Source organism: Gopherus flavomarginatus, chromosome 16, assembly GCF_025201925.1.
Source record: "Gopherus flavomarginatus isolate rGopFla2 chromosome 16, rGopFla2.mat.asm, whole genome shotgun sequence".
NCBI classification, from domain to species: Eukaryota; Metazoa; Chordata; order Testudines; family Testudinidae; genus Gopherus; species Gopherus flavomarginatus.
Genome location: NC_066632.1, coordinates 4,873,102 through 4,900,492, shown reverse-complemented (window position 1 = coordinate 4,900,492; position 27,391 = coordinate 4,873,102). Strand labels below are relative to the sequence as shown.

General features: G+C 52.8%; 1 protein-coding gene across 3 annotated transcripts in view; it reads right to left on the bottom strand.

The window, feature by feature from the left end:
• Positions 1 to 27,391, bottom strand: part of TRIP10 (thyroid hormone receptor interactor 10) — a 70,534-nt gene that overhangs the window by 4,663 nt on the left and 38,480 nt on the right. For 2 of the 3 annotated variants that reach the window (XM_050925677.1, XM_050925678.1), the window contains exons 3-12: positions 18,549 to 18,605; positions 15,208 to 15,355; positions 14,193 to 14,255; positions 13,126 to 13,230; positions 12,316 to 12,444; positions 11,143 to 11,289; positions 10,301 to 10,504; positions 4,404 to 4,577; positions 2,097 to 2,206; positions 846 to 978 (exon numbers count right to left, since the gene is read on the bottom strand). In XM_050925677.1, coding sequence (XP_050781634.1) covers positions 846 to 978; positions 2,097 to 2,206; positions 4,404 to 4,577; positions 10,301 to 10,504; positions 11,143 to 11,289; positions 12,316 to 12,444; positions 13,126 to 13,230; positions 14,193 to 14,255; positions 15,208 to 15,355; positions 18,549 to 18,605 — 1,270 coding nt within the window. The remainder of the gene's footprint in view (positions 1 to 845; positions 979 to 2,096; positions 2,207 to 4,403; positions 4,578 to 10,300; positions 10,505 to 11,142; positions 11,290 to 12,315; positions 12,445 to 13,125; positions 13,231 to 14,192; positions 14,256 to 15,207; positions 15,356 to 18,548; positions 18,606 to 27,391) is intronic. The other variant, XM_050925679.1, reaches the window with a different exon arrangement.

Genomic DNA, 27,391 nt, shown 5'->3' with positions numbered 1-27,391 from the left:
ATCTGTACAATGGAGATAACAGCTTTGCCCTAGGAGGATAAATACACTAAAGATGGTGCGCTGCTCAGACGCGACAGGGGCCACATAAGGATCTAAAATACTTAGAATCTATCAGTAAGACAAGAGACACCGTGTGGACGTGGAGATCGTTGTGCTAGATGGGCCAGATAATTTTGACCATATATTAACGTCGGTTAGGAGTGTGATTTTTTTTTTTAATTTTTAACATTCTTATTGCAATATACAAATGCTTTTGCCAATGTCACTTATTTCGCTTGGAGAACCAGTATACGCTACCCCATTGAAAGCACTCTTCTGCCACTACAAGCTGCATCTACTGTGTCTATACCAAGGGTAGGCTTTCTAGCGTCCACTTTCTAGCGTAGGGGAGGCCTTAACAAGTGCAGCGTGGCCTAGTGGATAGAACACTTAGCCAGGGACTCAGGAGATCTAGCTTTTATTCCCAGCTCTGACACTGGCCTGCTGGGTTAGCTGGGGCAAGACACTTCCCCCGTGTTTTGCCTCAGTTTCCCCCACTGTGAAATGGGGATAATGGCACTGTCCTCCTCTGTAAAACACAGAGCTCCAAGGATGAAAAGTGCTGGAGAAGAGCAAAGCGCTGTTACATGGTTCAGCCACTAGAGGGAGATAAAGACCCCCCCCCTTATAAATTTACCGCACTTTGAACTGGTTCAAAGGAAGGACTGGCCGGACATACGGGGCATCGCGTGTGTTTGGAGCCACAGATGGCTGGAGAGCAGAGCCGGACGCGTGGATTCCCAAAGGGTCCTGGGGAGCGTGTTAGAGGTAGCCCCATCCCGTGACCCCCCTCACCTCCCCCTTACCTCGTACTTCTGGATTTCTAGGCGTAACTTCTCGATGTTGCTGAGGGTCTCAGAGATCTTTGGCTCCAGGCTAGCGGGGTCGCCCATCTGGGGCGTCTTCTGGTACACGTCCTTCATCTTGTTTAAGGCATCTCTGTGGGGAAGTGTGGGGGAAGAGTTAGGGGAAGGGATTTAAAGGGACAGCACACAATTTCTGCCTTCTGGCAAAGAGATTTGAATGCAAATTGTAGGATACAAACTGATTGGTTCCCTCCCTTTATATCCTCCTGGATATAAAGAGAACAAGGGGAAGGAGTGCTTCCTAACAGACAGAGCACCGGACTAGGAGTTACATAAGAACATCCGAATGGCCACACTGGGTCAGACCAAAGGTCCATCTAGCCCGGTATCCCGACTTCTGACAGTGGCCAATACCAGGTGCTTCATAGTGAATGAACAGAACAGGCCATCATCCACTCCCAGCTTCCAGAAAGCAGAGGCTAGGGATGCCCAGAGCATGGGGTTGTATCCCTGATCATCTTGGCTAATAGCCATTGATGGATCTATTCTTCAGGAACTTATCTAGTTCTTTTTTGAACCCCGTTTAGTTCTGGCCTTCATAACATCCTCCGGCAAGGAGTTCTGCAGGTTGACGGTGTGTGAAGAAGTACTCCTTTTTGTTTGTTTTAAACCTGCTGCTTATTCATTTCATCCGGTAATCCCTAGTTCTTGTTATGAGGAGGGGTAAACAACACATTCACTTTCTCTGGACTAGTCATCATTTTATAGACGTCTATCACACTCCCCCTTAGTCGTCTCTTTTCCATTACTTTGCCCCAGACTTGGGGGAAATCATTTCTCTTCCTCCTGTTTTCCCTTCCTACCCTGGTCTATTTAGACTGTAGACAAATTGGGGCAGGGACTGGCTCTCACGAAGCACATCCAGGACCTGGCACAACTGGGCCACCCATCTTGGTTGGGCTCACTGTACAATGATTTTTGAAGGAGTGATTACAGATCAAGCACACACACTTTGTGGAAATCGCATTTCCCTATTGTGTGCAGTCTACAGGACTCACTGCAGCAGGAGGCCAGAGTTACAGACTATGGCTAACCCCTCAGGGTTTAAAAGCCTGGTGATGCATTGTGGGAGTCCTAGTGCATGGAGCGTCATGGGAGATGTAGTCCAGCAGGTGGGCCACCACCAGAGGAGGAGAACAAAGACAGGAGGCATTCAAAAGGCACCGCCTACAGGGCATCAAGTGCTTGTACCTCTGGTCAATTTCCTTCTGCAGCTCCCGGTTCCTCTCCTCGATCTTCTGCTGCAGCTTTTTCCTTCTCTGCTCTGGCGGCAAGTGGCTGAAATCTTCCGTGATCACAGGCTGGCGGCAGGAAGTGGTGAGAGGAAGAAAAGGATACATCAGTTCCCTTCATGTCGTAACATGGACCCTCTTCCCCAGCCACAAAATCCAGTCCCCTGTGCGCCCCCAACTCCTTCACACTATGGGTTGCAGGGGCTGCCGACAGCCACTGCCCCTAACTTGCAAGACACTGGCCAGCACCAGGGGAACATGTGCCCCACTCTAAGGGCCTGATATCGCTGAGCCTCCTCAACCTTCACTGGTCATTGGAAGAGCTCGGTACCTCGCAGGATAGGGACAGCGCTTGGAGGTGGGCCCCTCCTGGGGCAAGACGTTGCATGATGCCTTTCTGCAGCAGTGGCCAGGATCCGAAGATCTCTGGTTGTGCAGCGGAGAGAGCTCGGCACCTAGCTGTCGGGGAGACACCAGCCACGGCCCTGCAGCTTTAAACCGACATGGGCTGGATCTCTGCCTCCACCAGCAGCAGGGAGGGTTAAGATCCTGGTTCTCTCCAGCTGCAGAACCCTCAGCCCATGGAGGAGGGAACAGCTCACAGCATCCACCCCAACCGTTACAGCAGGAGCAGCTAAGGGGGAAACTAGCACTGAGCTGGGACTCAGGAGACCCATGTGGCCTCCGGCAAGTCACTGGGTGGACGGGCCTCAGACAGTGGTGTGCAAAGCTACAGCTCCACGTAACCATGCCCACGCCGAGGAAAGATCATCCCATCGAGGCCAGGGTCCTTGGAAGCGTCAGGCGCCCATGATGCTACTAGCTGGACCGTGGGTCCGTCCTGCTAATATTTTTATTCACAGGACAAAGTTACTCAATTGGCCAGCAACTGATTTCCACCCCATGCCAAGGCAACACCAAGCGAGCATACCCGTGTTTCTTTTTTTTTTTTTTTTTTAAAGCTGGGATCCTGGCACAATAACCACAGGCCCTCAACCTGACAGTGTCAGCCCCCCGGCATGGAGGGTGAAAGCCATGTGGGCAAGCCTTGGTTTGCAGAAGTGCTCCTACTTCCTGGGAATACCGGACATGATGGGGATAGAGGGAGAGATCATAAATCGGCTGCTGGCTTAGGTCTTTGGTCTCCTGGCTTGCGATGCTTTATTTAGAACAGGAAGCAGTTTGATGTTGACTGGGGCTTGACCCCACTCCCACAGAGTCTGTACCCCAAGCAGCAAATGCAGCACAGCAGCTTCCAAAAAGGAGAAGCCAACAGAAGGGAAGCCTGGAAAGCAAGGGATGGCTTGGGGTTTTATATGGAGCAGGAGTGGAGGCTTGCATCCTCCAGCCAGGAGCATTTGCAATGGGGAAGCTCCTGGTTCAGACGAACAGCACATGGTGGAACGTCATGCTGTGGGGAGCAGGTGAAGGGCTGGGCTAAGAAGTTTGGAAGGAAGGCGCGTGTCTGGGGAGCCAATGTTTTTGAAATGGGCGGAAGCACTGACTTCTGTACCATGCGAGGGAGGCTGGAGCTACATGGAAAAGAGGGAGAACCCGGGGCTTTAAGAAGTGACCAGTAAAAGAAGAAATAATTTGGTGCATGCTGGGGCTGAGAGAAAATTCCCACAGAAACTGCATTTTTATGGAAAGCCTGGATTTGGGGGAAAATGCATCTGCTTCAGTTGGAAAGATTTGATGTTCTCATTGAACAAAACAAAGACCTGAAACCCAACTCACTTAGATTTGATTATACTACTGTAGTGCCTCCTGGGAATTGTAGTTCAGGTACTTCATGAGCCCATTGTCCTCTATGGACCAGGCTCCCTAGTTGGACATCTCCCATAATGCACCATGGTCTGCCCTCTCCTTTGTAAGGGGAGGTGGTGCATCATGGGAGATGCAGTCCCATCAGGAGCTTAGCAACATCTCCCATGATGCACCAACTCTCCTTACAAAAAGGGCATACCATGGTGCATTATGGGAGATGATGTCCAACCAGGGAGCCTGGCAGATAGAGGACAATGGGCTCACGAAGCACCTGAACTACAACTCCCAGGATGCACTACAGTAGCATTTCTGAATAGCTCTATTTTCAGAGGGGTTTTGCCGGAAAGCCGAAGTAGATGCACAAAGGCGTTAAAAATAAAGATACTTTAAGCCTCCTTCCTGCACAGCCCCACTGCGTTTCTCTCTTTGCAGGTGCCCTTCATAACAGCAGCAACTTCTCCCGGCTTGGTACAAAGCAGAATACAAGACACAAACTTACCCCCCGTTTGAGGCTGCGGAAGGAGGCGATGCGGGGTTTGACTGTCTTATTGATCTCATTCAGACAGTAAGACAGAGGGTCCTGGGTGAATTTGGGGGATGGAGGTCCGTTGGTGGCAGACGAGGAGGAAGGAGGTGGGGCAGAGATCACTGGGGAGAGGGGAGGGGGCGGGAGCTAGGGACAGACAAAGGGACAACAGAACACATAGGGACACACAACGGAGAGAACTCTGTAAGAAAATAAACAGCACGCACAAAAAAAAAAAAAAAAACCACCACAACCCAACACGGCACAGGGAATAAAGGGGAGAGGGGTAAGGACAAGCTGCACCATCACAATGCACCAGCCGGAGGCAGCGAGGGGAGGGAAGGCCCACCAGCCGTTTTGTCCATCTCCCAAGTGTAGGGGATCCCAGCAGTGAAGGGAAAGGGAATAGGCTCAGAACACTTTCAAGGCCAGGAATGTTCAAACGATCCTAAAGGAACCTGAGTCCCATGGGAAGTCAAAGGAATTTGGGTGCCTAATTCCCCTAAGACTCCTAAGGAAATATGTCTACTTTAAATGCTTAGAGTCCCACCCTGCACCAGGGGTGTGACTGGCACCATGGATCAGACCCCTACCTGCCACAGATCGGGCCCCACCCTGCACCCTTGGCCTTTCCTGGCACCCATGTGACTGGGAAGCTTGACACCGAGAAGAGGACCTGGCTTTCGGCACCTGCCTTCCTCTCTTGAGAGAGAGGCACTTTGGTGGGAAAAGTGAACTTTGTTCATGTCTCCCATGATGCACCACCTGCCCAGAGGGGAGACCATAATGCATCATGGGAGATGGTAAGAAGACTTGGGGTGGGGGGACATGTTACAGCAGGAGGCAAGTAACATGAAGGTCACTTGACAGCTAGACCAGAGGCTGTTTTGCTCCCACAGGCCCAGTTATTCACCCCCATCCATCCCCATCTCATTCTCACAGCCCTCCTCCCCAAGACCAGCCTTCATTCCTTCCTGTCCACAGGCCCCTCAGTTAGGGAAGGTGGAAAATTGGAATTTCAATTAAGCTTTTTTTTAAAAAAAAAAATTGCTTTTGGCACTTCCTGCGGGAAATTTCAGTTTTTTGTTGAAAACTAAAATATTTCCATTCTGAAGTGCTACCGCGATGCCTCATGGGAGTTTTAGTTTGAGCGCTTCATACCACACATTTGCTTCTGTGGGCCCAGCGCCCCAGCCAGACTACATCTCCCATGATGCACGGCCTCCCTCCATCGAGATCCAGGTTCATCATGGGAGATGTAGTCTGGCTGAGGAGCCTGGCCCATAGAAGGGAATGGGAGGCATCTATAAGGCACCACGGGAGGCATTTCCGAATAGAAACATTTCAGCTTTCCACCACAATGTTGTGATTTTAGACACTTCCATCTCCAATCCTGAACTGTCCCCCCTCAGCCATTGCATTGCCCCCCCAGTTCCCAATCTCCTCCCCACCCCCTCCCACCCAGGTCTGCCTGCTTCTGGGCCTCATTCTGAGTGCCTATGCCTGCTGTTAGCTCCTCAGGGTGCAATCTTTCTACGTTACCCCTTCCTCTGCTCAACTGAAGCCCCAATCTGGCAAAGCACTTCAGGCAAGAGAACAAGTACACTGGCTTCAATATTAGGTGCAATACGTGAGCCCGTCCCCATTGCGCTAGGTGCTGTACAGCCACAGGGCAAAGACATGGTCCCTGCCTCAAAGAGCTGACAGTTCTTGCCAACTCTCCAGGTTGCCAGCCCTCCAGGATTGTTTGGGAGTCTCCAGGAATTAAATATGAATCTTTCATTAAAGATTATGGCATGTGACGACACCTCCAGGAATTTGTCCATCTAAAACTGGTGACCCTACCCAGGACCCTGCTTCCAGGCTTAGAAGCAAAGCCCGTGCTTGAGGCCTGAATTCCTGCCAGTTTCATTGTGGACAGTTGGTCTTATCCCCTTTAGTAAGTCCTTGCCAGGGTGGGGGAAATATCCATCCCCTACCCAACCCCTTACAACAAGCTCTTCGTCCCTCCATAGGGATGCTTCCATGTGATAACTTCCCACCCCCCCTTGAGTACCCTGCACCCCGTGACATACCCAACAGCTCCCCCTATCGGGGGTGGGGGTAACTGATGCACCATCACCCCAGGGGTCACCTACCTCAGCTGGAGTGGGGCAGGAGGGGGGAAATCTGAAGGCAGGATACAAGGGTGAGGGTCTGCAGGAAACATTCATAGGGAACACATGGCTAATCAGGGGGTGGGGATTGATGCCCTAAAAGTCTCTGCCTTGGACATACGTTCCCTGGGCCTCCTTACCCAGTCACCCTCCTTACCCACCCCTACAAGGTGCCTGGCCCAAAGTGCCCTACCCCCGATGCTGCTCCAGCTCCGGGGGCGAGAAGAGGCAAAATGCTATTTTTATATTCCTGCTGGCAGAAACCCCGAGCCAGAAACCCCAGATCCAAACCTCATTTCGGTCTGAACTCCACAACTTGGGTTCCCCACCGCTGGGCTCCCTCCTACAGGGGAGACTCCTTGGGTTTTCCCCCCGCCCCCGGTGGACGCAGGACGCCGGGCATCGATGTCTGTGAGTTGCTGAGTAGTAGGAGTTTTCAGCGCATGCACCAAGTGAAGCAGCAAGCAGCTTGGATATGAAACAGGCACGAGACAATTAGAGCAAGAAATTCCGCCATCCGGCAGTGCCTATGAAATGGGCACAGCACAGCCAGGGAGGGTGCTGCAGTCCCACCAGCCGTGCTCGTCCTGGACCCGCTGAGGCTGGGGCATAGCAGGGGCTCAGCGTGCAGAGCACTAGAGCCCAGTTCATTTTCTATGGGCTGCCATGAGCTGCAAGTCCCCTTCGTCGCGACGTCTCTGATTGGCCTACTGGAACTGGAGGAGGGTGGGGCACATGGCCTACTAACCAATAGGGCTTCACTCAGCCCTTCCCCACCCCCTTATCCTGCCCAGCATCCTTCCTGAGGGCTGCTCTAACTTATGCTCTGCTTCCCATAGGTCCCGAGAAAGGCCATAGTGCAGATCACACTGGCCCTGTCCCTAATACGCTGGGGGCTAGGCCCTTATGCCAGCTCCATGCTGGCCTAGGAGGTCCCTGAACAGGATCTTTTCCACCCACATTAAGTCCCCTTTATGCACCGCGTGACCAAATGGGGCCTCCAAACCATCTTCCACTTGACAGCAGCCCAAGGCTCCCCAGCATCAGAGAGACAGGGCAGCCCTGTGACAGATGGACAGTAACCCCTAATATCCTGGACAAGCCGGACGGAAGGAAGAGAAACTTTCTTGAGGGAAGTTGGACCTCCCTGTGTTACAATTCATACCATGTGGGGGAGGGCTATAGGAAAATGCCACGGGGCTGGGTGTGCGTGGGGTGCACCTTCTCTAAGAGGGAGGGGTGAATGCTAATTAACTCGCTTGGCTACGTGGGGAGGCATCCATGTCTCTGTTCAAAGCAGATTCTCCAGAGCCCCACAGACCAGCAAGAGACAATCTGGACGAAAGCTGGCGTTTTAGCTAGCTCAAGGCCTTCCTTCTGATCCAGCCAACGGCCCAGTCCACGGAGGGGCCCGATCCTCAGGGAGCCTTGGAAGGACTTGGCTGACAGAGGCCTCCTAAGGCAGGGGTGTGTGCGTGCGCGGGGGGAGGGCGTGTTCAGAGCCGAAGAGTAGAGGACCCACAAAGGAACCCATAGAGCAGGGTGATGCCAGGGAGCTTGCTAGCGGGCGTGTGGGTTCTCACTGGTCGTAGAGGTTCTCTCTGTAATGCTCTTTATTTTAAGCATGAAGGGGTGTAACAGATCTGAAGCAACCCCTCCGTTCTCAGCAAGGCTGTCCTTGCTGGGAAGTGCACAGCAAAGGCAGAGAACGTGCAGCCTGGGACGCCCCCCGGCAGGAGGACGTGGGGGCTGCCCGCGGAAAGGTGAGAGCCAGGGAGCTGGAACTACCCAAGAGTGGAACCACGGGGGTGGAGGTGGGGGGTAGACTGCTGCAGTTGCCCCAAATTGTGACGAGCTTTGGGGGGCAGAAAAGCTAAAGGGAGCTGACCACACCAAGGATTTCTCCTCCAGAAATGTGTCCCTTCCTCAGAACAGCAGCCTGTGCTAGCCTCCCACACAGGCCGGGATGTGCCAGGGGAAAGGGGCGAATGCAGCCAGGACATGGACCCTGGAGGGAGCAGAGGAAGATGGAGCATGCAGAGCACGGATGTGAGTTGGGGAAGCAGAGCTCAGAGCACAGCCATGTCAGCGGTTAGGATCGGGACCTCCTGTGTCACTCACCCAGCACCTGCACACTAAAGCCAACAGCCCAAATACAGCCCAGATATTACAGCCCATCGGAGACAAAACTAACACATGTCGTGGGCAGAGAATCGGAGGGGCCCCTGCCTGGGGTCCTGCATGGGCAAGGAATGATTAAGTGAGATAACCGACCCACACCCCACGCTACAGAGGAAGGTGAAAAAACCCCAAGGCCGTGGCCATTCTGAGCAGTGTAATGATCTAGGTGTGATCTTTGTTCCACATAGTACAGACGGGACATGGGGGTTAGGACACAGGTAAACATGGGGGAGGACGACGGAAGAGAAATCCTACAACACAGGTGGGACCCTGGGAGGGGTTTCAAAGGGCTCAGATGCATGCAGCTGTGGCCTGCTTTTGCTAACAAGCCTCTCACTAAACCGGGCACGTTGGGAGCCTGAGGTTTGTTTTTGTTTGAGAAGGATCCCACACAGGAGAGTGCTGGCCCAGAGCACGGCCATCACTGATCCTGCCCCACTCCACAGGGAGCGTGGGGGGGGGCAGGTTATTAATAAACAGCCTCACAGTTACTCAGGGATCCCAGAACCAAGACAAAAAAAAAAACACACTCAGCCCCTCCCTGCCCCAAGAGCTCTAACCTGGCGTAAAAGCCAGGTCAAGATTCCTTGTCGGAACAGCATGTTCCCAAGGCAGCTCTCCTGGGGCGGGGGAGGGAGGGGTGCGCCGGATGTGACTCATGGACGACAAGAGGATCGGGCAAGGCTGGGGGCGGGAGGAGACAGAAAGAGAGAGAGGCTCATGCTGGCTGATTTGCAGCGCGCGCTCCTGAACTGGTTAATTATTAGTGTCTTCTGAGCCTCGCTGGCTCACGCCCGTCCAGCACTTGAGAGAGACGGGGGCTTAAGGCTCTTTTACGGCATCATGCACAGGCAGCGAGATGCAGCCAGGGAGAATGATCGCAGACCAGGGTCAAAGGGCGGTGTAGTCTGCAGCGAGCAACAGGCAGCACCGCAGAGAAGGGGGTTGGAGGCTGCTAACCACCCAGGCATCTTCGCAGTGCTCAGGGCAAGGGGGCAGCTGCTGAGGCCCAGAGCCCCCAGAACGGCATTTGGCAGCTGTTCATCTACAGTTGATAAATGATTCAGCCCAGGACCAGCACTTGGTACCACCTGCCCCTCTGCATAGCTAGTAGGGTGGGCAAAGGGGTGGAAGGAGATATGGATGGGTTCATGCCAACCGGTAGCGGGGGGGGAGGGGGTGTCTAGTGGTTAGGGCAGGGGCTGGGAGTCAGGACTCATGGGTGCTATTCACAACTCCAGGAGGGGAGTGGGGCTGAGAACCAGGACTCCCAGAGCTGTGAACAGAACCCAAGAGTCCTGACTCCCAGCCCCCGTGCCACTAGACTCACCCCCCCGACTCCCCTGCCAGAGCTGAGAATAGAACCCAGGAGTCCTGAACCCCACGCCCGAGATGGGACTAGGATCCAGGAATCTTGACTCCCAATTCTGTGCTTCGACCACAAGATCCCGCTCCAAGTTCCAGCCAGGCTGAGCTGCCCCAGCCCAGGCACCGCCCAGAGCCAGGGCCTCAGGGCCTCACTGCCAGTTCTACCTTATTCTTCTTGCTGAAAAGCCAGCGCTTTCCTTTGTTCTTGCCCAGCAGGCGGGGGTCCAGCCGGCCATCCAGGGTGCCCCGGGGCGTCCCCAGGCTGCTGTCCGAAGAGGTGCGGTTGATAGGCTGGCTGAAGTCTTCAAAGTCCACGTCTCCCGGCCTCTCAAAGCCAGACTTGTGTAACTCAATCAGCACCTGGGAGTCCTGCCAGCGGTAGGGCGAGGGGGAGGGCGTCACCGCCGGGAGAACTGCTGCTATCTCCCTGCCAGTGCCCGTTCCACCTCGCTGCAGTGTTCCCATCTCCCCAGAAACACTTGCATGCACAAACCACGTGTCGCCAGCAAGGCGGGTCATTGATCTCTGCCTTGATCACTACAGACCGGACGCCAATCCCTATTCTATCCATGGGCACAAGTCCAAATAGGACCCAGGCGTCCTGACTCTCAGCCCTCCCCTTCCACCCCCTCCCCCTCGACACCACTCCCCTCGCAGGGTCCTGACTTCCTGGGTCCGCAAGAGGAGCAGGTGTAATGGTTAGAGCAGGAGTCAGGACACCTGGGTCTTATTTCCATTCCCTAGGACACAAATACCCTCAAATCCCTCCAGGTTTGGGATCTGGGGCTGGATTGACTTAACTCCTCCAGGTGAAGTAAAAGCAAAGAACTGCCCCATGCTGGTCTGGGGCCCCTAGTGGAGGGGGGAGGTTATGACAGCTGGCTCCCACCCAGTTAGCCCCACCTACTTTGGGGGGGTCTGCCTCTCTATTGGAGGGCAGGTGCTATAGCAACTCCAATGGGCTTTCCATCCCGAGGGACTAAGTTTAAAGAGACAGCAGGACCCACGTTCTTCTCGTTCACTGAGTCGGCTGCTGCCTTCATGCCGTCTAGGCACTTGCCGATGATGGGCATGACCTGCCGCTCGGTCTCGGAGAAGATGCCGTAGCCTTCCTTCAGCTGCACTGTCCGCCTTTCGTCCATCTCCTGCAGCTTCTGCAAGGGATAGGGAGCAGAAAATAGTGAGAATGATAAAAGACTCTACAAATATTATTAGTTATTAATTACGCAGCTCTTATATAGTGCTTTATCCATAGATCTCCCAGCGCGTTCCAAAGGAGATCAGTGCCATTATCCTCATTTTACATATGGGGAAACTGAGGCAGAGAGAGGGGACGTGACCTGCCTAAAGTCACACACCAGGCCAGCGGAAGAGCCAGATAAGGATCCAGGTGTCCTTCATGCTGGACAGGCGGTTTGTTTGAAAAAGGCTGGAGTTGTTTACCTTGGGGAGGAGACACCTTAGAAATCCACACAATAATGGGTGGGACTGAAGAGAGATCAGGTAGGTCTGTTCCCACAATGTAAGAGCAAGGAGATGTTTGTTTTGAATTTTCCATCTTTCAGTTTTAGTAGATGAGGAAGAAATCCATGTGTACTTTGCCATCCTGTAGCAGTGAGTTCCGCAGGCTAGGAGATCAGGACCTTCCCAAGATTCACACACAAAAAGTGTGTAGTGAAAGCAGCACAACTCCCCATAGTGCACAGGCTGTTCTATTCCCATCTAGCTATTCTCTTACTTAGACTGGAAGCCGTCTGGGGCAGCGACGACACCTTGTTCTCTGTTTAGACAGCACTGAGCACCGCAGAGTCCTGGCCCATGACTCGGACTCCAATGCCAACACTAAACAAAACATGGCCTAGTGGTTAGAGCACTGAATGGGGCCTCAGAAACTTAGGTTCTATTCTTCACTTGGCCTGCTGGGTGACCTTGGGAAGATTCACTTTCCCTCTCCATGCCTCAGTTTCCCCATTTGTAAAACAGGGATAATGATACCTTTTGTGAAGGGCTTTGAAATCTACAGAGAAGAGCTGGGCATCATCATTATTATTATACTGGTATAACTGTCAGAGAGGGAAAGAAAAAGAAGGGAAGGACAGAAAGGAGGAAGCAGGGCTAAGGTTAAGTAGGAAGGGCTTATATTGATGGGGAGGAGCTTATAGTCAAGGGGAGGGGCTTACGTTGAAGATCTGCGGCATCTCCAGGAAGTAGAACTGGCTCTGGTCCCGGTTGAATTTCTGCAGGAAGGAGGCGTATTCGTTCTTGCTCTCCTCCGCCATGTGACTGCGCAGATTGGCCTGCTGCTTCGCCTGCCGGGGTCAGTGCAATCATCACAACAGGCCCAGCTCTGTCCCTGCGGGCAGACGGACAGGCCCGGATACCAGCCCAGGAAATCCCTTCTAGTCAAAGCCCTGGGCCGGTGGCCAACTCCCCATCCGCAACAGCAAGCTCCCGGGAGGGTCTCCCTCCCATCTGCTCTTCTCCTCTGCACCACACAGCTAACTCTACCCGTGCATCATTGCAGCCCCCGTTGGGGCTTGGAGTGGGCCTGCATCGTGCCAGGTGCTGCAGACACGTCCCCTGAGAGGTTAGGCTGAACAGCCTCAGGAAGGCTCATTAGCCCCATCACAGAGACAGGGAAACTGAGGCACAGAGATGAAGTGACTGGCCCAAGGTCACCCATGGCAGGTCTGTGGCAGTGCCGGAAACTGAACTGAGATCTCCCCAAGCCTGAACCCCAGCACCATCCTCTTCCTCTAATGCAGCCTCTTTGAATGTGGTCTGTTACGGATGGTCAGCTCTTTGGGGCAGAAACCTGGTCTTCATACCAGTCTGTAAAGCAGCAAGCAAAACCCATGGACTACCTCACTCAATAGGTCCCCGCTCCCTTCCATCCTGCTGGGCCCCCTCCCATGCCGCCTGATGGTTCCCCCATCCCCAACAGGCCCACGCTAGAGGGATTCAAGCCAAGGGGACAGCAGCGTTCTGACCTTCTCCACGTCCGCCTTGGTGGCATTGAGGTCTTGGTCGAGCTTCTCAGCCACCAGCATGGCTTTCTCCGCCTCCCTGCAGTCCCGCTCGAACTTGCGTTTGCTCTGGGGGCAGGAATACAAGCCAGCATTACTTTGCTGGAGCTCACAGCTGCTTCCCACCCACAGAATTCAGGGTAACCACTGGGGAGGGGGCTCAGGGACTCTCCCCCATTACAGAGGAGGAAGGCAGGAGGTTAAGGAACTTGCCCTAAAGCATGGAGTGAGTGTGTGGCAGAGGTGGGAATGGAACCCAGGAGTCCTGACTCCCAGCTGTCCCCCACACAATCCTCCACTAACCCACTAGATCCCACTTCCCTCCCAGAGCTAGAAACAGAACCAAGGAGTCCTGACTCCCAGCACCTGCCATTGGTCTAATGCCACAGTTCTCAAGCTGTGGGTCGCAACTCCACTTTAATGTGGTTGCTCGGGCTGGTGTTCGATGTGCTGGGGCCCAAAGCCCAAGCCCCACCACCTAGGGCCAAAGCAGAAGCTTGAGGGCTTCAGCCCTCGGAGGTGGGGCACAGGTTACAGGCCCCCTGCCTGGAGATGAAGCCATTGGGCTTTGGCCCCCACACCCAGGGGGGTGGAGGAGCTTAGGTTTCAGTCCCCCTCCTGGGGTCACGTAGTAAGTTTTGTTGTCAGACAGGGGTCATGGGGCAATGACGTTTGAGAACCCCTGGTCTAATGCATCAGAGCCCACTGCCTTCCCTGAGCTAGCAACAGAACCCAGGAGTCCTGACTCCCAGCCTTCCCCCCTACCCTAGCCACTAGAACCACAGAACAGTTTTGCCGCACATGTTCTGGACTTCCTCTGAATAAAGCCCCTTTCATTCTCCTGAAGGCATTTCCTTCCACCAGCTGTGCTCTTTGCGGAGCACAAGCTGACCCATGCAGCTGGGTCTCGGCGAGCGCCATCCAAAGCTTCCTTTGCAGTCAGTGGAAAGGTTCCCAGCGGCTCCAAAGCGCTTGGATCAGGCCCAACACGAGCAGAGTGTAAACAGCTGGCCCTGTTCCCCAGGACTCACATTTTCGAGTTGCTTGAAGGAGTTTTCTAGCTGCTGCTGGGCTCGCCGGCCCTCCTGGAAGTGCTGCAAAGAGGAGCAACATCAGCGGAACCTCATGATTTTTCAGCCGTCTCGCCGTTCTGTGTTTGTACCGCACCTAGCGCAGCGAGGCACTACCAAAGAATAACAGTGCCTAGCACCATTAATAAATTAGCCAACACCAGAACATTCTTCTTCACAGCCAGAATTTGCAGAAGTGGCTAGAGATTTGGGAAGTTTGAGACTCCTTAAATTGAGCCTGATTTTCAGACAGCACCAAGCACCCTGCCAAGACGAAAAAGTTGGGGTCCCTTTAAGAAGTCTCAGGGTCCCAAATCACTAGGCACTTCTAAAAATTCAGACTGTGATGAAGAACGTTCTGCTGCCGGCTATTTATTGGGTGTATTATGGTAACGCTTAGGCAGCCCCAGTCCAGGGATGCTCTTGAACCTCTACAAGCTGTATTACAGCAGCACCACGGGGCAGGTACATGTCCCTTCTCCTCTCCAGGGAGACGGCAATTTTGGTAGTTCTAAAAAAGCTTCCCCAAAACAGCATGGCTATTGCACCCACGATGCTCCCACGTCCAGCCATGGGCAAACCCTCCAAGAAGGCAGAGATGGTCCCACTCCCAGAGGGAGCGAGGGTCAGTCAGTACAGTGAGCTGGCCGAAATTCACACCCAAGGGACACAGCGTCTGCAGGGACTGAACCTGGGTCCCGTTGGATCTAAAAGCGCCCCCTCTGCCCCCTGAGCCACAGGCCCTGGGACATTACTTCAAGGCAGTAGCAGGCTGTCTCCTCCTAGTGGCTGGGTCCTGCACAGAGGCACACATGGCTGGTATGTTACCCAAGCTCTCCAGGCTCAGTGGGGACCTCATGTTTGTCACCCGGCCACAAAGGATGCACAGGGCTTAGCTGGATCCACATCCCCCAGCCCCAGATATTACTAGGTCCTGGACAGTTGCACTGGTAGACAGGGAGGGAGAAAACGTTACCGATTTCCTCTCCTGCTTGAGCTCCTGAGCATGCTTAGAGAGCTCCACGCAGATCCGCGTCATTAGGTTCTCTGCCACTACCTCCCTCTGACCGGCAAAGTCATTGAGCTCCTTCACCACCTGCAGGAAGGCCTGGTACTGGCAGAACCTGGAGCAGGGACAGAGGTATGAGGTGAGCGACAAGGTCACAGGTGCAGAGGCTCAGTGCATACGCCCCCACCCCCTCAACTCATCCGCCCCAGGCATCTCAGCCTGGATCAGAACAGGTGTCAGTCGAGGCCAGGATCCTGCCTCTGCTAAGCCCAGACTGGAATCTCAAAGACACACAAGGCTGCTCTGCTGTAAGGAGAGGTTCAGTGCAACTACCTCTGCAGGGAAACCTCCAGTCTGCAGTACCCAGAAGGTCACGGATTTAAAGTCAAAGACTTCGAGCGATGGAGGATTCACCACATCCCTCCGTGAGATGGCGCAAACCTGTAACTCTCAATTAGGGCATGACAGGATAACCTGCTGCCATGGAAAGATGTGTCCGTCCCCCCCCCCCCCACCCTCCAGCAGTTAAAGGCTGGGGCATATGCCTTGAAGTACAAGGCTTTATATCCCTTCCTAAAAGTTAGTTGGTTGGTTTGGGTTTTTTTTAAGTTATTATTCTAAATCTGGATTTTTTTTATTATTTAAGTAAGTGCCCACTTCTCCTTTTAAGCCCACTAAACTCTCTACACCCCAGTGAAACCTTGTGGCAATGAGTTCCACTGACTGCACGATAAAAGTTATTCCTGCAGTCTGTTTTAAATGGGCTGCCTTGAAGTTTCATTGAACAAAAAACCCCTTTGTCCTTGGATCATGAGGCAGGGAAAAGAGAAATCCCTGTTACCAAAACTGGCATCTTATCTAAGCTTTGAGATGGTTTAACTTTAGATGAAATAGAATTTAGATCCAAAGCCAATGAGACTGGAGATTTTGCAAACCCAGAGCCCAGCTTACTTCGTCCAAAACAGTGACATCCTCTTCTCTCAACATAGCCTATTGCAGGGGTTGGCAACCTTTCAGAAGTGCTGTGCCATGTCTTCATTTAATCACTCTAATTTAAAGTTTCGTGTGCCAGTAATACATGTTAACGTTTTCAGAAGGTCTCTTTCTATATGTCTGTAATATAACTAAACTATTGTTGTATGTAAAGTAAATAAGGTTTTAAAAATGTTTAAGCAGCTTCATTTAAAATTAAATTAAAATGCAGAGCCCCCCAGACTGGTGGCCAGGACCTGGGCAGTGGGAGTGCTACTGAAAATCAGCTTGCATGCTGCCTTCGGCACCCGTGACATAGGTTGCCTACTCCTGGCCTACTGAATATCAGAGGGGTAGCCGTGTTAGTCTAGATCTGTAAAAGCAGCAAAGAATCCTGTGGCACCTTATAGACTAACAGACGTTTTGGAGCATGAGCTTTCATGGGTGAATACCCACTTCGTCTGATGCATCTGACGAAGTGGGTATTCACCCAGGAAAGCTCATGCTCCAAAACATCTGTTAGTCTATAAGGTGCCACAGGATTCTTTACTGGCCTATCGAAAACACTCTGGTGCAGTTCTCCAACTGGCCATAAGGAGGCACCCTACTATTGACAGATCACCTGGCAGCTCTATTAGCACCCCCAGCACCACAATGGTAATCCTGGTCCAATGCAGAAGCAAGTCTGGGGGGGGGGGGCACGCCTGGAAAACAAGCCCCCAGCCTGCACTCACCTCACAGCAGCAGCTCGGGCAGCCCCAGTGTCCCAGGGAGCTGGGCCCAGCACTCGGCTCCAGGCATGGCAACCTGGTGTCCAGGATCAGTGTACTGCTTGGGCTTGGCCTGGCCAGACCTGAGCAGCACTGTGACCCGCAACACCTGCAGCGGGGAGCTGGGTCCAGTCCCGCAGGATCACAGGAACCGCTGCTGCGGGTTGAGTCACGGACACGGAAAAAAGCCATGGACAAAATGGGAAAAGTCACAGGGGTTTTCCCCAGCCACAGCATTTATGTTTTGTATCACATTTCTCCGTAAATGGAAACAGCCACCTGTTTCATGCAGGCACAGCAAGGGGAAGATAGTTTGGGTGCAAAGTTTTGGGCTGGAAATTCTGAAGGAAGTGGTCAGTCTTGGTATTGACAGCAGAGCCGAGGGTTAAAGGAGGGCGTCTGATGGGCTGGATTAGGGCCAGAGTCAGAGGCTAACCCAGCCTGAAGATTTGGATCAGCCAGGGTCACCCGCTCCAGTGGGCTGCCTGGCAAGCTAAGCGTTCTGCCACTTCTGGCAGATCTCATGAGAAAAGCTGATCTCGGTCAATTTCCCCACCATCCAAGGGCAGAGCCCAGACCAAAACTGGGGGGCAAACAACAAGATCTAATCCAATGGCCCGACATTCCTGACGTTTCTGGGGTTCAGCTGAGAGGTTCCAGCCCATCTCTGCCCTCACACAGAAGCCTTTCTAGTGCTCTGCACCAATCAGAAGTCCTGGGCCTGGGGCAGGAATACAGAATACTGGACTGCATCAGACAGACAGTCTACTCCATCAAGTCGGTCAGCGCCAGCACTAGACAGAAGGTGTAAGAACCCCACCATGTCCGATGTAGGATAATCCCCCCCACACGCAGCAGATTAAATCCCAGTGCCTGAGGTTTAATAACCCTTCCAGAATAGTCGTTACCTGTAATTATGATCACTCTGGATATTCCTGCTCCTCACATAAGCGTCCAATCCCTTTTTGAAACGTACTAAATTCCTGATTTCAACCACTTCCTGTGGCAAGGAGTTCCAAAGGCTGACATTCTCTGGCCTTCTATGTATGTCAGGCTAGAGGACAATGCTCCCTTCTGGCCTTTAGATCTATTACAGTAACTTGAACCATTGCAATTCATAGAGTTTAAGGCCAGAAGGGGCTATTCTGTTATCTCCTCTGACCTCCTGGCGGGCACAGGCCAGAGAATTTAACACAATTACTCCTGTGCCGAGTCTGATAACTTGTGCCAGAAAGGCAGCCGGCCTGGATTTGAAGATCAAGGGGTGGAGAATCCACCACTTCCTTGGGGATGTTGGTCCAATGGTTTATCGTCCTACCATTAAAGCATTGTGCCTCATTTCTAACTTAAAAGTTGTCCGGCTTTAAACTTAGCATCATAGAAATGTAGGGTTGGCAGGAACCTCAATAGGTCATCTAGTCCGTCCCCTGCCACACTGAGGGAGGACCATTTATACCTAGACAGGCTTTTGTGTCCTTAAAAACACCCAGTCTTGGGTTCTCATTCTGCCTCTCTCAACTAGCTTAAAGAGAATGACACGCGCCGAGATCAGACAGAGGCACTTACTTGGATTCTGGATCTTCTCGTGTGTTCCGTTTCGGAAGATACTTTTTCACCAGATTCCTGCAAATGAGAAAGAAAAAAAAACCCATAGGAGAGTGGAGGCTCCTCAGAAACAAGGGCAGAGGGTTCCCTGCATAGGGAAGATTGCAAGATGTTACCAGCCAGAGAGAGGCTATCAGGCTAGAAGGCCCCTCCCTCGGTTTCCCCGGATAGATAGAAATCATCTTAAGAAGTCATCAGAAAACCCCAAGTCCCAGCACCAGAAATCTACCTGCCCCACCCTGAGGCCAATGGAAAAGCTGCAGATTTTTTGTGAGAGCACAGCCCTGCCCCAAACTGTTCGTGAGCTAATCCAGGCCAGCAGTGCCAGGGGCAGCTGAGGCAAGGAGAGAGGAAGTGACTTGCCCAGAGTCACCGGCAAAGCTGGGAACAGAATCAGCTCTGCCGAGCCTCAGCCCAGCTGGACCCGGCGGGAAGTATGCTGTGAAGTCCTTGGAATCCCTGTCTGTCTGTTGTACTTATCTGGTACTGTAACATCTGAGTGCCCCTCAAACTTAAATATACTTCTCCACACAGCCTCATCAGGCAATGCTGTTATCGCCATTTCACAGATGGGGAAATTGATGCACTGAGAGAGAAAGAAGGGGAGAAAGAGACTCGAACATGTCCCTATAGTGAACCAGTGGCAGAGTTGAGAAGAACCCAAGAGTCCTGATTTCCAGGTCCTCTCTGCTTAACCACTGCACCTACTCCCAGAGCTAAGAATAGATCCCAGAAGTGTAGTCTACTAGCCAGAGCAGGGCACAAAGAGTCAGGACTCCTGGGCTCCATTCTCAGCTCTGGGAGGGGAGTGGTGTCTAGTGGTCTGAGCAGCAGGGGCTGGGAGTCCAGACTCCTGGGTTCTCTCCCTGCTCTTGGAGGGGAGTGGTATGTAGTGGTTTGAGCAGGTGGGGCGAGGAGTCACGACTCCTGGGTCCTACGCCCAGCTCAGAACAGAAAATTCTTTACCTCCCGTTTCCCCTCTGCTGTAGCACTAAACCAGGATTAAAACCCAGAAGTCCTGACACCCAATTTCCCACTCCTCGAGCCATTAGACCCCACTCCCCAGAGCCAAGAAGAAAAACCAGATCTCCCCTGGGACAGTGGAAAAAAAGAGGGTGTCACAGGAACCAAAAACACCCTTTTCTACATGCAGACGTTGATGGGACGGTGCTTTTTGGTGGGATTTTACCCTAAGGCATGATGCGAGAGGCTTCTGAAAAAGCTGGGCAAAAAGAAGAAAAACCAAAAAACTCCTCTGCTAGGAGCTTGGAAAACCCCCCAGAGTCGAGGCACAGACAGACAAGCAGCCTGGTCTGAAATGGGCTCAAAGAGAGGGAAGCTCCTTGTAACGTGGTTTGCAAGAAAAATGCTGGGTACAGACTTCTCTGCCACATGCCTGCTCTTCCTGTCAGCTACCCCATGGCTGAGCCAGCCTGGAGGGGGCTCTTCCTTCCTCCTGCTAAATATAGGCCAGTGGCTTTGGATTGGCCTGTGGCAGAGATCTGCTTAGCAGAAAGGCCAGTCTGGCCTGGCACTTGCTCGCAGAACAAACAGAGGCTGCTGCCCCTTAAAGGGGCAGGACGAGGTGGCTGCCTTCACCATCATGTTCGCTTCTGCTCTGGAGGGAGAGGGGGGACAGCTGCTGCAGGGTAATCCCCATCCCACCCCAAAGGAAAAAGGAGCTCCCAAGCTTAGAGCGTGGTGGGATCCACACGGGGTGGGGGGAGGATTCACAGCCGCCACCCCAACCTTGGGGAGCACCAGCGCCAAGATTCACATGCAGCACAGAAAGCGGCCAGGATCCATGCCCCAGGGCCAGGATCCACACCCACTGCCCCCCTGGGCACCAGCAGGACCCATAGCACATGGAGGCTTGGGCCAAGCCTCAACGACCATGCGCTGTTCAGTCCCGCTCCTTATGGAAGCCAGACGAGGCATTTCCTTTCCCACCAGCCACGCTCCTGTGATCTGAGAGCCAGGATCCCCAGAGCCTCTGGGACCCCTCCTGGAAGGGCTTACGAGGAGAGGAAGCATGGCCTATTGAGTAAAGCACTGAGCTGGGAGTCAGGACACCTGGGTTCTATTCCCAGCTCTGCTGTGACTTTGATCTCACATCCCTGCTCTGTGCCTCAGTTTCCCTTCAACCCCTAGTCTGTTTACACTGAGCTCTTCAGGGCAAGGACTCTCTGATCCACCCCCTGATTGCAGCTGGGGCCTCTGGGTGCATCCCAGACTGCACTCTCCACTCTTGGCTGCGGATGAGCTCCTCTCCTGACACTCCTTTCCACCCCACTGCTTTCTGTGGGGACAGGCTCAGCGCTAAGGGGGAGCGGCTCACAGGGCACTCTGGAAGAGGCTGGAGGTGGGGAAGAGCACAGTGTCAGCAGAAGGTGGGGGTGAGGTTTTAAAGGAAAAGGCCACCCCCTTTCCACTCACTCATCAAGCCCAAGCCTCCTCATCAATAATAAAGCGCATTTCAGTCGCAAATCTTCACGCACTTCACAAAAGCATCACAACCCTCATTGTAGAGGTGGGGAAACTGAGGCACAAGAGGCCACAGCAATTTGACCCAGGATACCCAGCTCTGGCTGCAGGCAGAAACAGAGGCCTAAGCCCTGGCACATCCGTTCCCAGATACACACAGCCCACCCTGCTAGCACGGAACCAACCAGCGTTTGTCAGTCACAGCTACAGGGCCCCAGCTGAGATCGGGGTCTGCCTTGTGCTGGGTGCTGCCCAGACCCAGGCCCTGCTCCAAAAAGGCTAGACAAGACAGTGTGTCAGAGGGGAAACTGAGGCAGGGAGTGAGGCCAGGACTCACCCAAGGTCACAGAACAGGGAAGGGGCAAAGCTCAGAACAGAACCCAGGTCTCCCAGCTCAGGGCTCTACCCATTAGGCCATACTGCCTCTGTTGGCTGGTTTGTTCAGGACAGACTTAAATGGCCTGATCCTCTCTGCCTCAAACAGAATTTCCTAGCCCTGGCAGGGAACTCCCCTCCTCTCTTACATGATGTGGCCTTCCTAGAAACCAGAGCCACGGAGAGAGCCAGGCAGCCCACGGTTTCACTTGCAAGTTCAGGCACAACCCCTCCCAAGAGCCGGGAGTTTCTTTCCTGGTTAGAAAGAAGATGGAGCCTATGAGATGAGAAAGAAAGAAAAAAAAAAAAAACAAACAAACCACCCACTGGACATCCAGAAAGCACCTTGCAAACAAATTCACACCAGGCTGCTGAGCTGACAAGACCCAGCTCGCTCAATTCACCGACAGACAAAGCGTGGCAGGGCTGGCCGTGAGCTCACGATATCACCAGCCGCTGCCTCTCCCGGGTTTGTCTGCCACCTCTTTAGTCCGGATCTGGAGGCAGGGCTGCTCCATATCAAAATTTTGTCCCCACGCCCAGAGTTTCACATTTTTTTAAATTAAGTTTTTTAAAATTAACCTACTGGTGTGGGGCGGCGGGGAGGAGGCTTTTTGCTGTTTTGTTGTTGTTGTGTTTTGTTTTTTTTACTTCTCAGGTCAGTTTCAAGCTTTTTTCCTGCAGCCACAAGGGCTAGAAATTTATATTTTAAAACCATCTTGTAAGCAGAGGTGCTCGCGCAGGCACCTGCCTGTAGGAGCTGAAGCTTTTAGAGAGTTGCTGCAAGCCACGAGCCTCACGATAAAGTGACAAGAGTTAACTGCCCCCTACTCGAATTACGCCTTCTGTGCGTGTCCGCCCAGGCACAATGCTGCCCCCCTGCTGGCGGGGTGGATCAGCACCGCCCAGCTCTGCACATGTGTATTTAAAGCCCATTGACCTATCGCATCCCCCCACACCCAATCTCATCCACCATGGCCAAGGCCAACAATCATCATCACCGCTTGGCCTCATTTAGACAGGTGAGCGGCAGACATGAACAGTCGCTCCTCCACTGCATTGTACATGGTATTATTGACTCATCGGTGTCCTAACTCCAAACTTGCCCACAGCGATTGGGATCAGAAGTAGTCACTAAACACGGACTGCTGAAGCCGACGTAACACGACTAGATCGGCTCAGTGTCACTTTATCGTGAGTCTCGTGACTTGCAGCAACTCTCTGAAAGCTTCAGTTCCTACAGGGAGGTGTCTGCGCAAACACCTCTGCTTACAAGATGGTTTTAAAATGTAAATTTCTAGCACTTGTAGCTGCAGGAAAAAAAGCTTGAAACTGACCTGAAACTTGCCTGCAAAAGTTTGTTGGTAAGAAACAAAGGACTGGGCCAGGCTGGAGAAAGATGCCTAGACAGACCCCTCTAGGGGAGGGGGTGAGGTGCACCAGCAAGACTTGCTGTATCCCTACTACTCCTAGATCTTCCACAGGAGGTTTTTTTTTTTTAAAGCCAGTGAGACAATGAAACCTTTAAAGGGCCAGTAACCATTTCAAAGCAATCTTCCTAGGCCAGCTGGAAACCCCCAAACAGCCCCCTACGGCTAGCACAGGAGGACCCAAGCATGAAAGTGACACATCAGAGGGAAAGTGACCTAAGATTCCCTGGTGAAGAAAGCACGAAAATAGGGAACCGGCCAGAGAGCAGCCTTTGAGGTTTGTATAATTAGTCATCCCAGTGCACCACAACTGCTGGGGGAGGTGGCGGGGGGGAGAAGAGAAGAGTTAGTTTTATTTTTAACACTATATGAATGTATTGTCTTGTCAGCATCCCTGCAATAATAGGAGTTGATGTGGGGTTGGGGGAGAGGTGGGGGGAGTGTGTCCGTGTCTATCACTGCTCTCTGCTAGATGGAATCAGAATGACTTGATTCTGTGTCATAGGCCCTGTACTGCTAACAGCAACTCTTCTGGGTGGGCCAAGGAGCTGGATGTATGTGGAAATGTGGGGTCTACCCCAGCTGCTCTGATCTGTCTAGCTAAGGAATTTATCTAACACCCCTGTCACACACCACACATTATGGGATACCCTTCAGAGCAGGACAACGCTATTATCCCCACTTTACAGGTGGGGAATGGAGGCCAGGAGAAGATAAGGGTCACATTTTTCAAGGTATTAAAGTACCTAATTCCTGTTTATTTCAATAGGAATTAGCCATCCTAAATACCTTGAAAAATCTGACCCTAAGTGACTTGACCACATCTCACAGGTGTTTGGGGCAGAGCTGGGTCTAGAACCCAGGTCTTTTACACCTGAACAGCCAGTCCCCTGCCCACTGAACCACACGGCCACCCAGGCCCATGCTAGAGCCGTAGCCACCGCACTGTCCAGTCTTCCTCGGGATGAAATGCCCAGCGGCCGTGCTGTGCCACATAGGGGCAGTCGCACAGCATACGTGGGAATCAAAGAGCCCCTAACTCAGTGAGGATGCAGGGGTGAGCCTGAGTCTCCCCACCCACTGTGCTGTGCAGCAGCAAGTTGCTCTCTTCCACCCCAGAAGCAGCCGCATTTAGCCAGCATCCAACCCTCCCCCACATGCTAGACAGAAACACGTTACCAGGCAGCCAAGTCAAGAAAGCACCTTGCGTTTCCACGCTGGGTCAGCTCAATGGGGCAGAGGGACCCAGCAGACAGCAGTTAGAGCACAGGGCTGGGACTCAGGTGACCTGGATTCTGTTCCTGGTTCTGCCACTCACCTGCTGGACAGGTTGCTGCTGCTGGCATTGCAGAGGAGCGTTAGGTGCTTTCCAGCTAGGCTCCCCCCGCAGCTTTTGGTTCTCTCCCTTGGAGGCTGCCAGGATCCCTGACTGGTATCGCCAGCCCCCCTGCCCTGGGATCTGAACACCTGATTCCTCTTAAATTCTAACAGAAAGGGGGCGTCCACACCCCTTCGCCAGCTTGGAAGCATTCCCCTCCCATCCTCTGAGCAGCCTAGTCCCCCTTCACCACCTCCTACTGAAATACTGTTTCCTCATATCCAACCTAAACCTCCCCCACTGCAACTTGAGACCATTGCTCCTCATTCTGTCATCTGCCACCGAGAACAGCCAAGCTCCATCCCCTTTGGAACCCCCCTTCGGGTAGTGGAAGGCTGCTATTAAATCTCCCCTCACTCTTCTATTCTGCAGACTAAACAAGCCCAATTCCCTCAGCCTCTCCTCATAACTCATGTGCCTCAGCTCCCTGATTGTTTTTGTTGCCATCTGCTGGACTCTCTCCAATTTGTCCACATCCTTTCTGTAATGGAAGGCCCAAAACTGGACACAATACTCCAGATGTGGTCTCACCAGTGCCGAATAGAGGGGAATAATCACCTCCCTCAATCTGCCGGTAATTCTCCTACTAATGCAGCCCAATATGCCGTTAGCCTTCTTGGCAACAAGGGCACACTGCTGACTCATATCCAGCTTCTCATCCACTGTAATCCCCAAGGCCCTTTTCCGAAGAACTGCTGCTTAGCCAGTGAGTCCCCAGCCTGTAGTAGTGCATGAGATTCTTCCATCCGAAGTGCAGGACTCTGTACTTGTAATTGTTGAACCTCAACAGATTTCTTTTGGTCCAATCCTCCAATTTGTCTAGGTCACTCTGGACTCTCTCTCTATCCTCCAGCATACCTACATCTCCCTCCAGCTTAGCGTCATCTGCAAACTTGGTGAGGGTGCAATCCATCCCGTCATCCAGATCATTAATAAAGATGTTGAACAAAACTGGCCATAGGACCGACCCCTGGAGCACTCTGCTAGATACCGGCTGCCATTGACCACCAGCTGTTGAGCCCAACAACCTAGCCAGCTTTCTATCCACCTTATAGTTCATTCATCCAATCCATATATGTTTTTAACTTGCTCGCAAAAATACTGTGGAAGACCATATCGAAAGCTCTGCTAAACAAGATACATCACGTCCACGGCTTTCCCCATATCCACAGAGCCAGTTCTCTCATCACAGAAGGCAATCAGCTTGGTCAGACATGAGTTACCCCTGGTGAATCATGCTAACTGTTCCTGATCACCTTCCTCTCCTTCAAGTGCTCCAAAATGATTCCTTGAGGACCTGCTCCATGATTTTTCCAGGGACTGAGATGAGGCTGACTGGCCTGTGGTTCCCTGGGTTCTCCTTCTCATTTTTAAAGATGGGCGCTACATTTGCCTTTTTCCAGTCATCCGGGACCTCCCCGATCACCACGAATTTTCAAAGATAATGGCCAATGGCTCTGCAACCATATCAGCCAATTCCCTCAGCACCCTCGATGTATTAGATCTGGACCCAGAGACTTGTCCACATCCAGTTTTTCTAAATAGTCCTTAATCTGTTCTTTTACCACTGACGGCTGCTCACCTCCTCCCCACATTGTGTTGCCCAGTGCAGCAGTGGGATGTGTAAACAGGGGAATCTCGAGTAAAGGCAGAGAGGTTCTTTCACCTCTGTATCTGGCACTGGTGCGACTGCTGCTGGAATCCTGCGTCCAGTTCTGGTGCCCAAATTCAAGTCGGAGAGAGGTCAAAGAAGATCCATGAGAATGATGAAAGGGTTAGAAAATCTGCCTGACAGCGAGAGACTCCAAGAACTCAAACTTCTTTGCGTAACCAAGAGAAGGTTAAGGGGTGACTTGATCACAGTCTCTCTCTACATGTACCTACGTGAGGGACAAATCTTTTGTAAGGGCCCCTTCAATCTAGCAGCGAAAGGTCTAGCAAAATCTGACTGGGAGCTGAAGCTAGACCAATTCCGACTGGAAATAAGGCACACATTTTTTAACAGTGAGAGTAACTGACCACTGGAACAACCTGCCAAGGATCATGGTGGATTCTCCATCACTGAGTTTTTAAATCAAGGTTGGATCTTTTTCTAAAAGCTCTGCTCTAGGAATGATTTTGGGGCAGTTATCCAGGAGGTCAGACTAGATGATCACAATGGTCCCGTCCGGCCTGGGAATCTATAAACGGCGGGGGGGCGGGGGGGGGGAAGAGAGGGGGCCCTTACTCTGCCGCTGCCCATGCCATGCACCTGTTTCTCCTGGTGCTCATCACCAGGGTATCTGGGAGGCAGTGAGCAGACATGCGTGTCTGCTCTGTAGCTAGGCAGAAGACGGTCTCTGGGGCAATGAAGAGCTGGATTCACAACCCACTCCCCCCAGCCAAGGGCCAGGGCACAAACTGAGGAGTCATTGGTAAAATCCAGCCAACAACCCGGTCCAGAGCAAGAGGAGTCAAACAGACTTGGATGGCAGCTCCCATAGCTCCCCCCGCTCTTGGTTCAGCTGTATTCCAGGCTGGAAGCGCCAAGGGGCTGGCTGCCTTGCTTGGAGAGCAGCAGCCTTTGTGGGGGCGAGGAGGAGGGAATTTAACTAGGAAACATTGAGTGGCACCTCGTTAACTCTTTGCTCCCTGCTAGGCCAGGCCAAACCAAACAGGCATCTTGGAGCACAATGCAGATAATATGGCAGACATGATGCATGGGAGTCGGGGGATGCAGGGTCATGTGCCTCCTCTCCCCCCCCCCCCCACATCTGCTCTTTGGCTTGTACTGAGCATGCTCAGTAACACCGTTGAAGCCAGGTGCCCTCACTCTGCCCCCCACTATCAGCAGGTATGAGTGGTCTCTGCCACAAGGCACAGACAGGTCAGGGAGGAGGGAGAGACCAGGGAAGGACAGAGCTGTGGGTGAAGCATGGGATCAGGCCATCCTGCCAGCCAGTTCCCTGCACGACTTTGGGCAAATCCCTTCTGTTGCCTTTGCCTCGATTTCCATTTCACCAATGGGGAAATGGAGGCACAGAGGGTCTGTCTATATGGCAATGAACCCCCGTGGCAGGCCCGTGGCAGCTGACCCAGGGCTCAGGCCGCAGGGCTATAAGAGCACAGTACAGACGTTTAGGCTCAGGCTGGAGGCC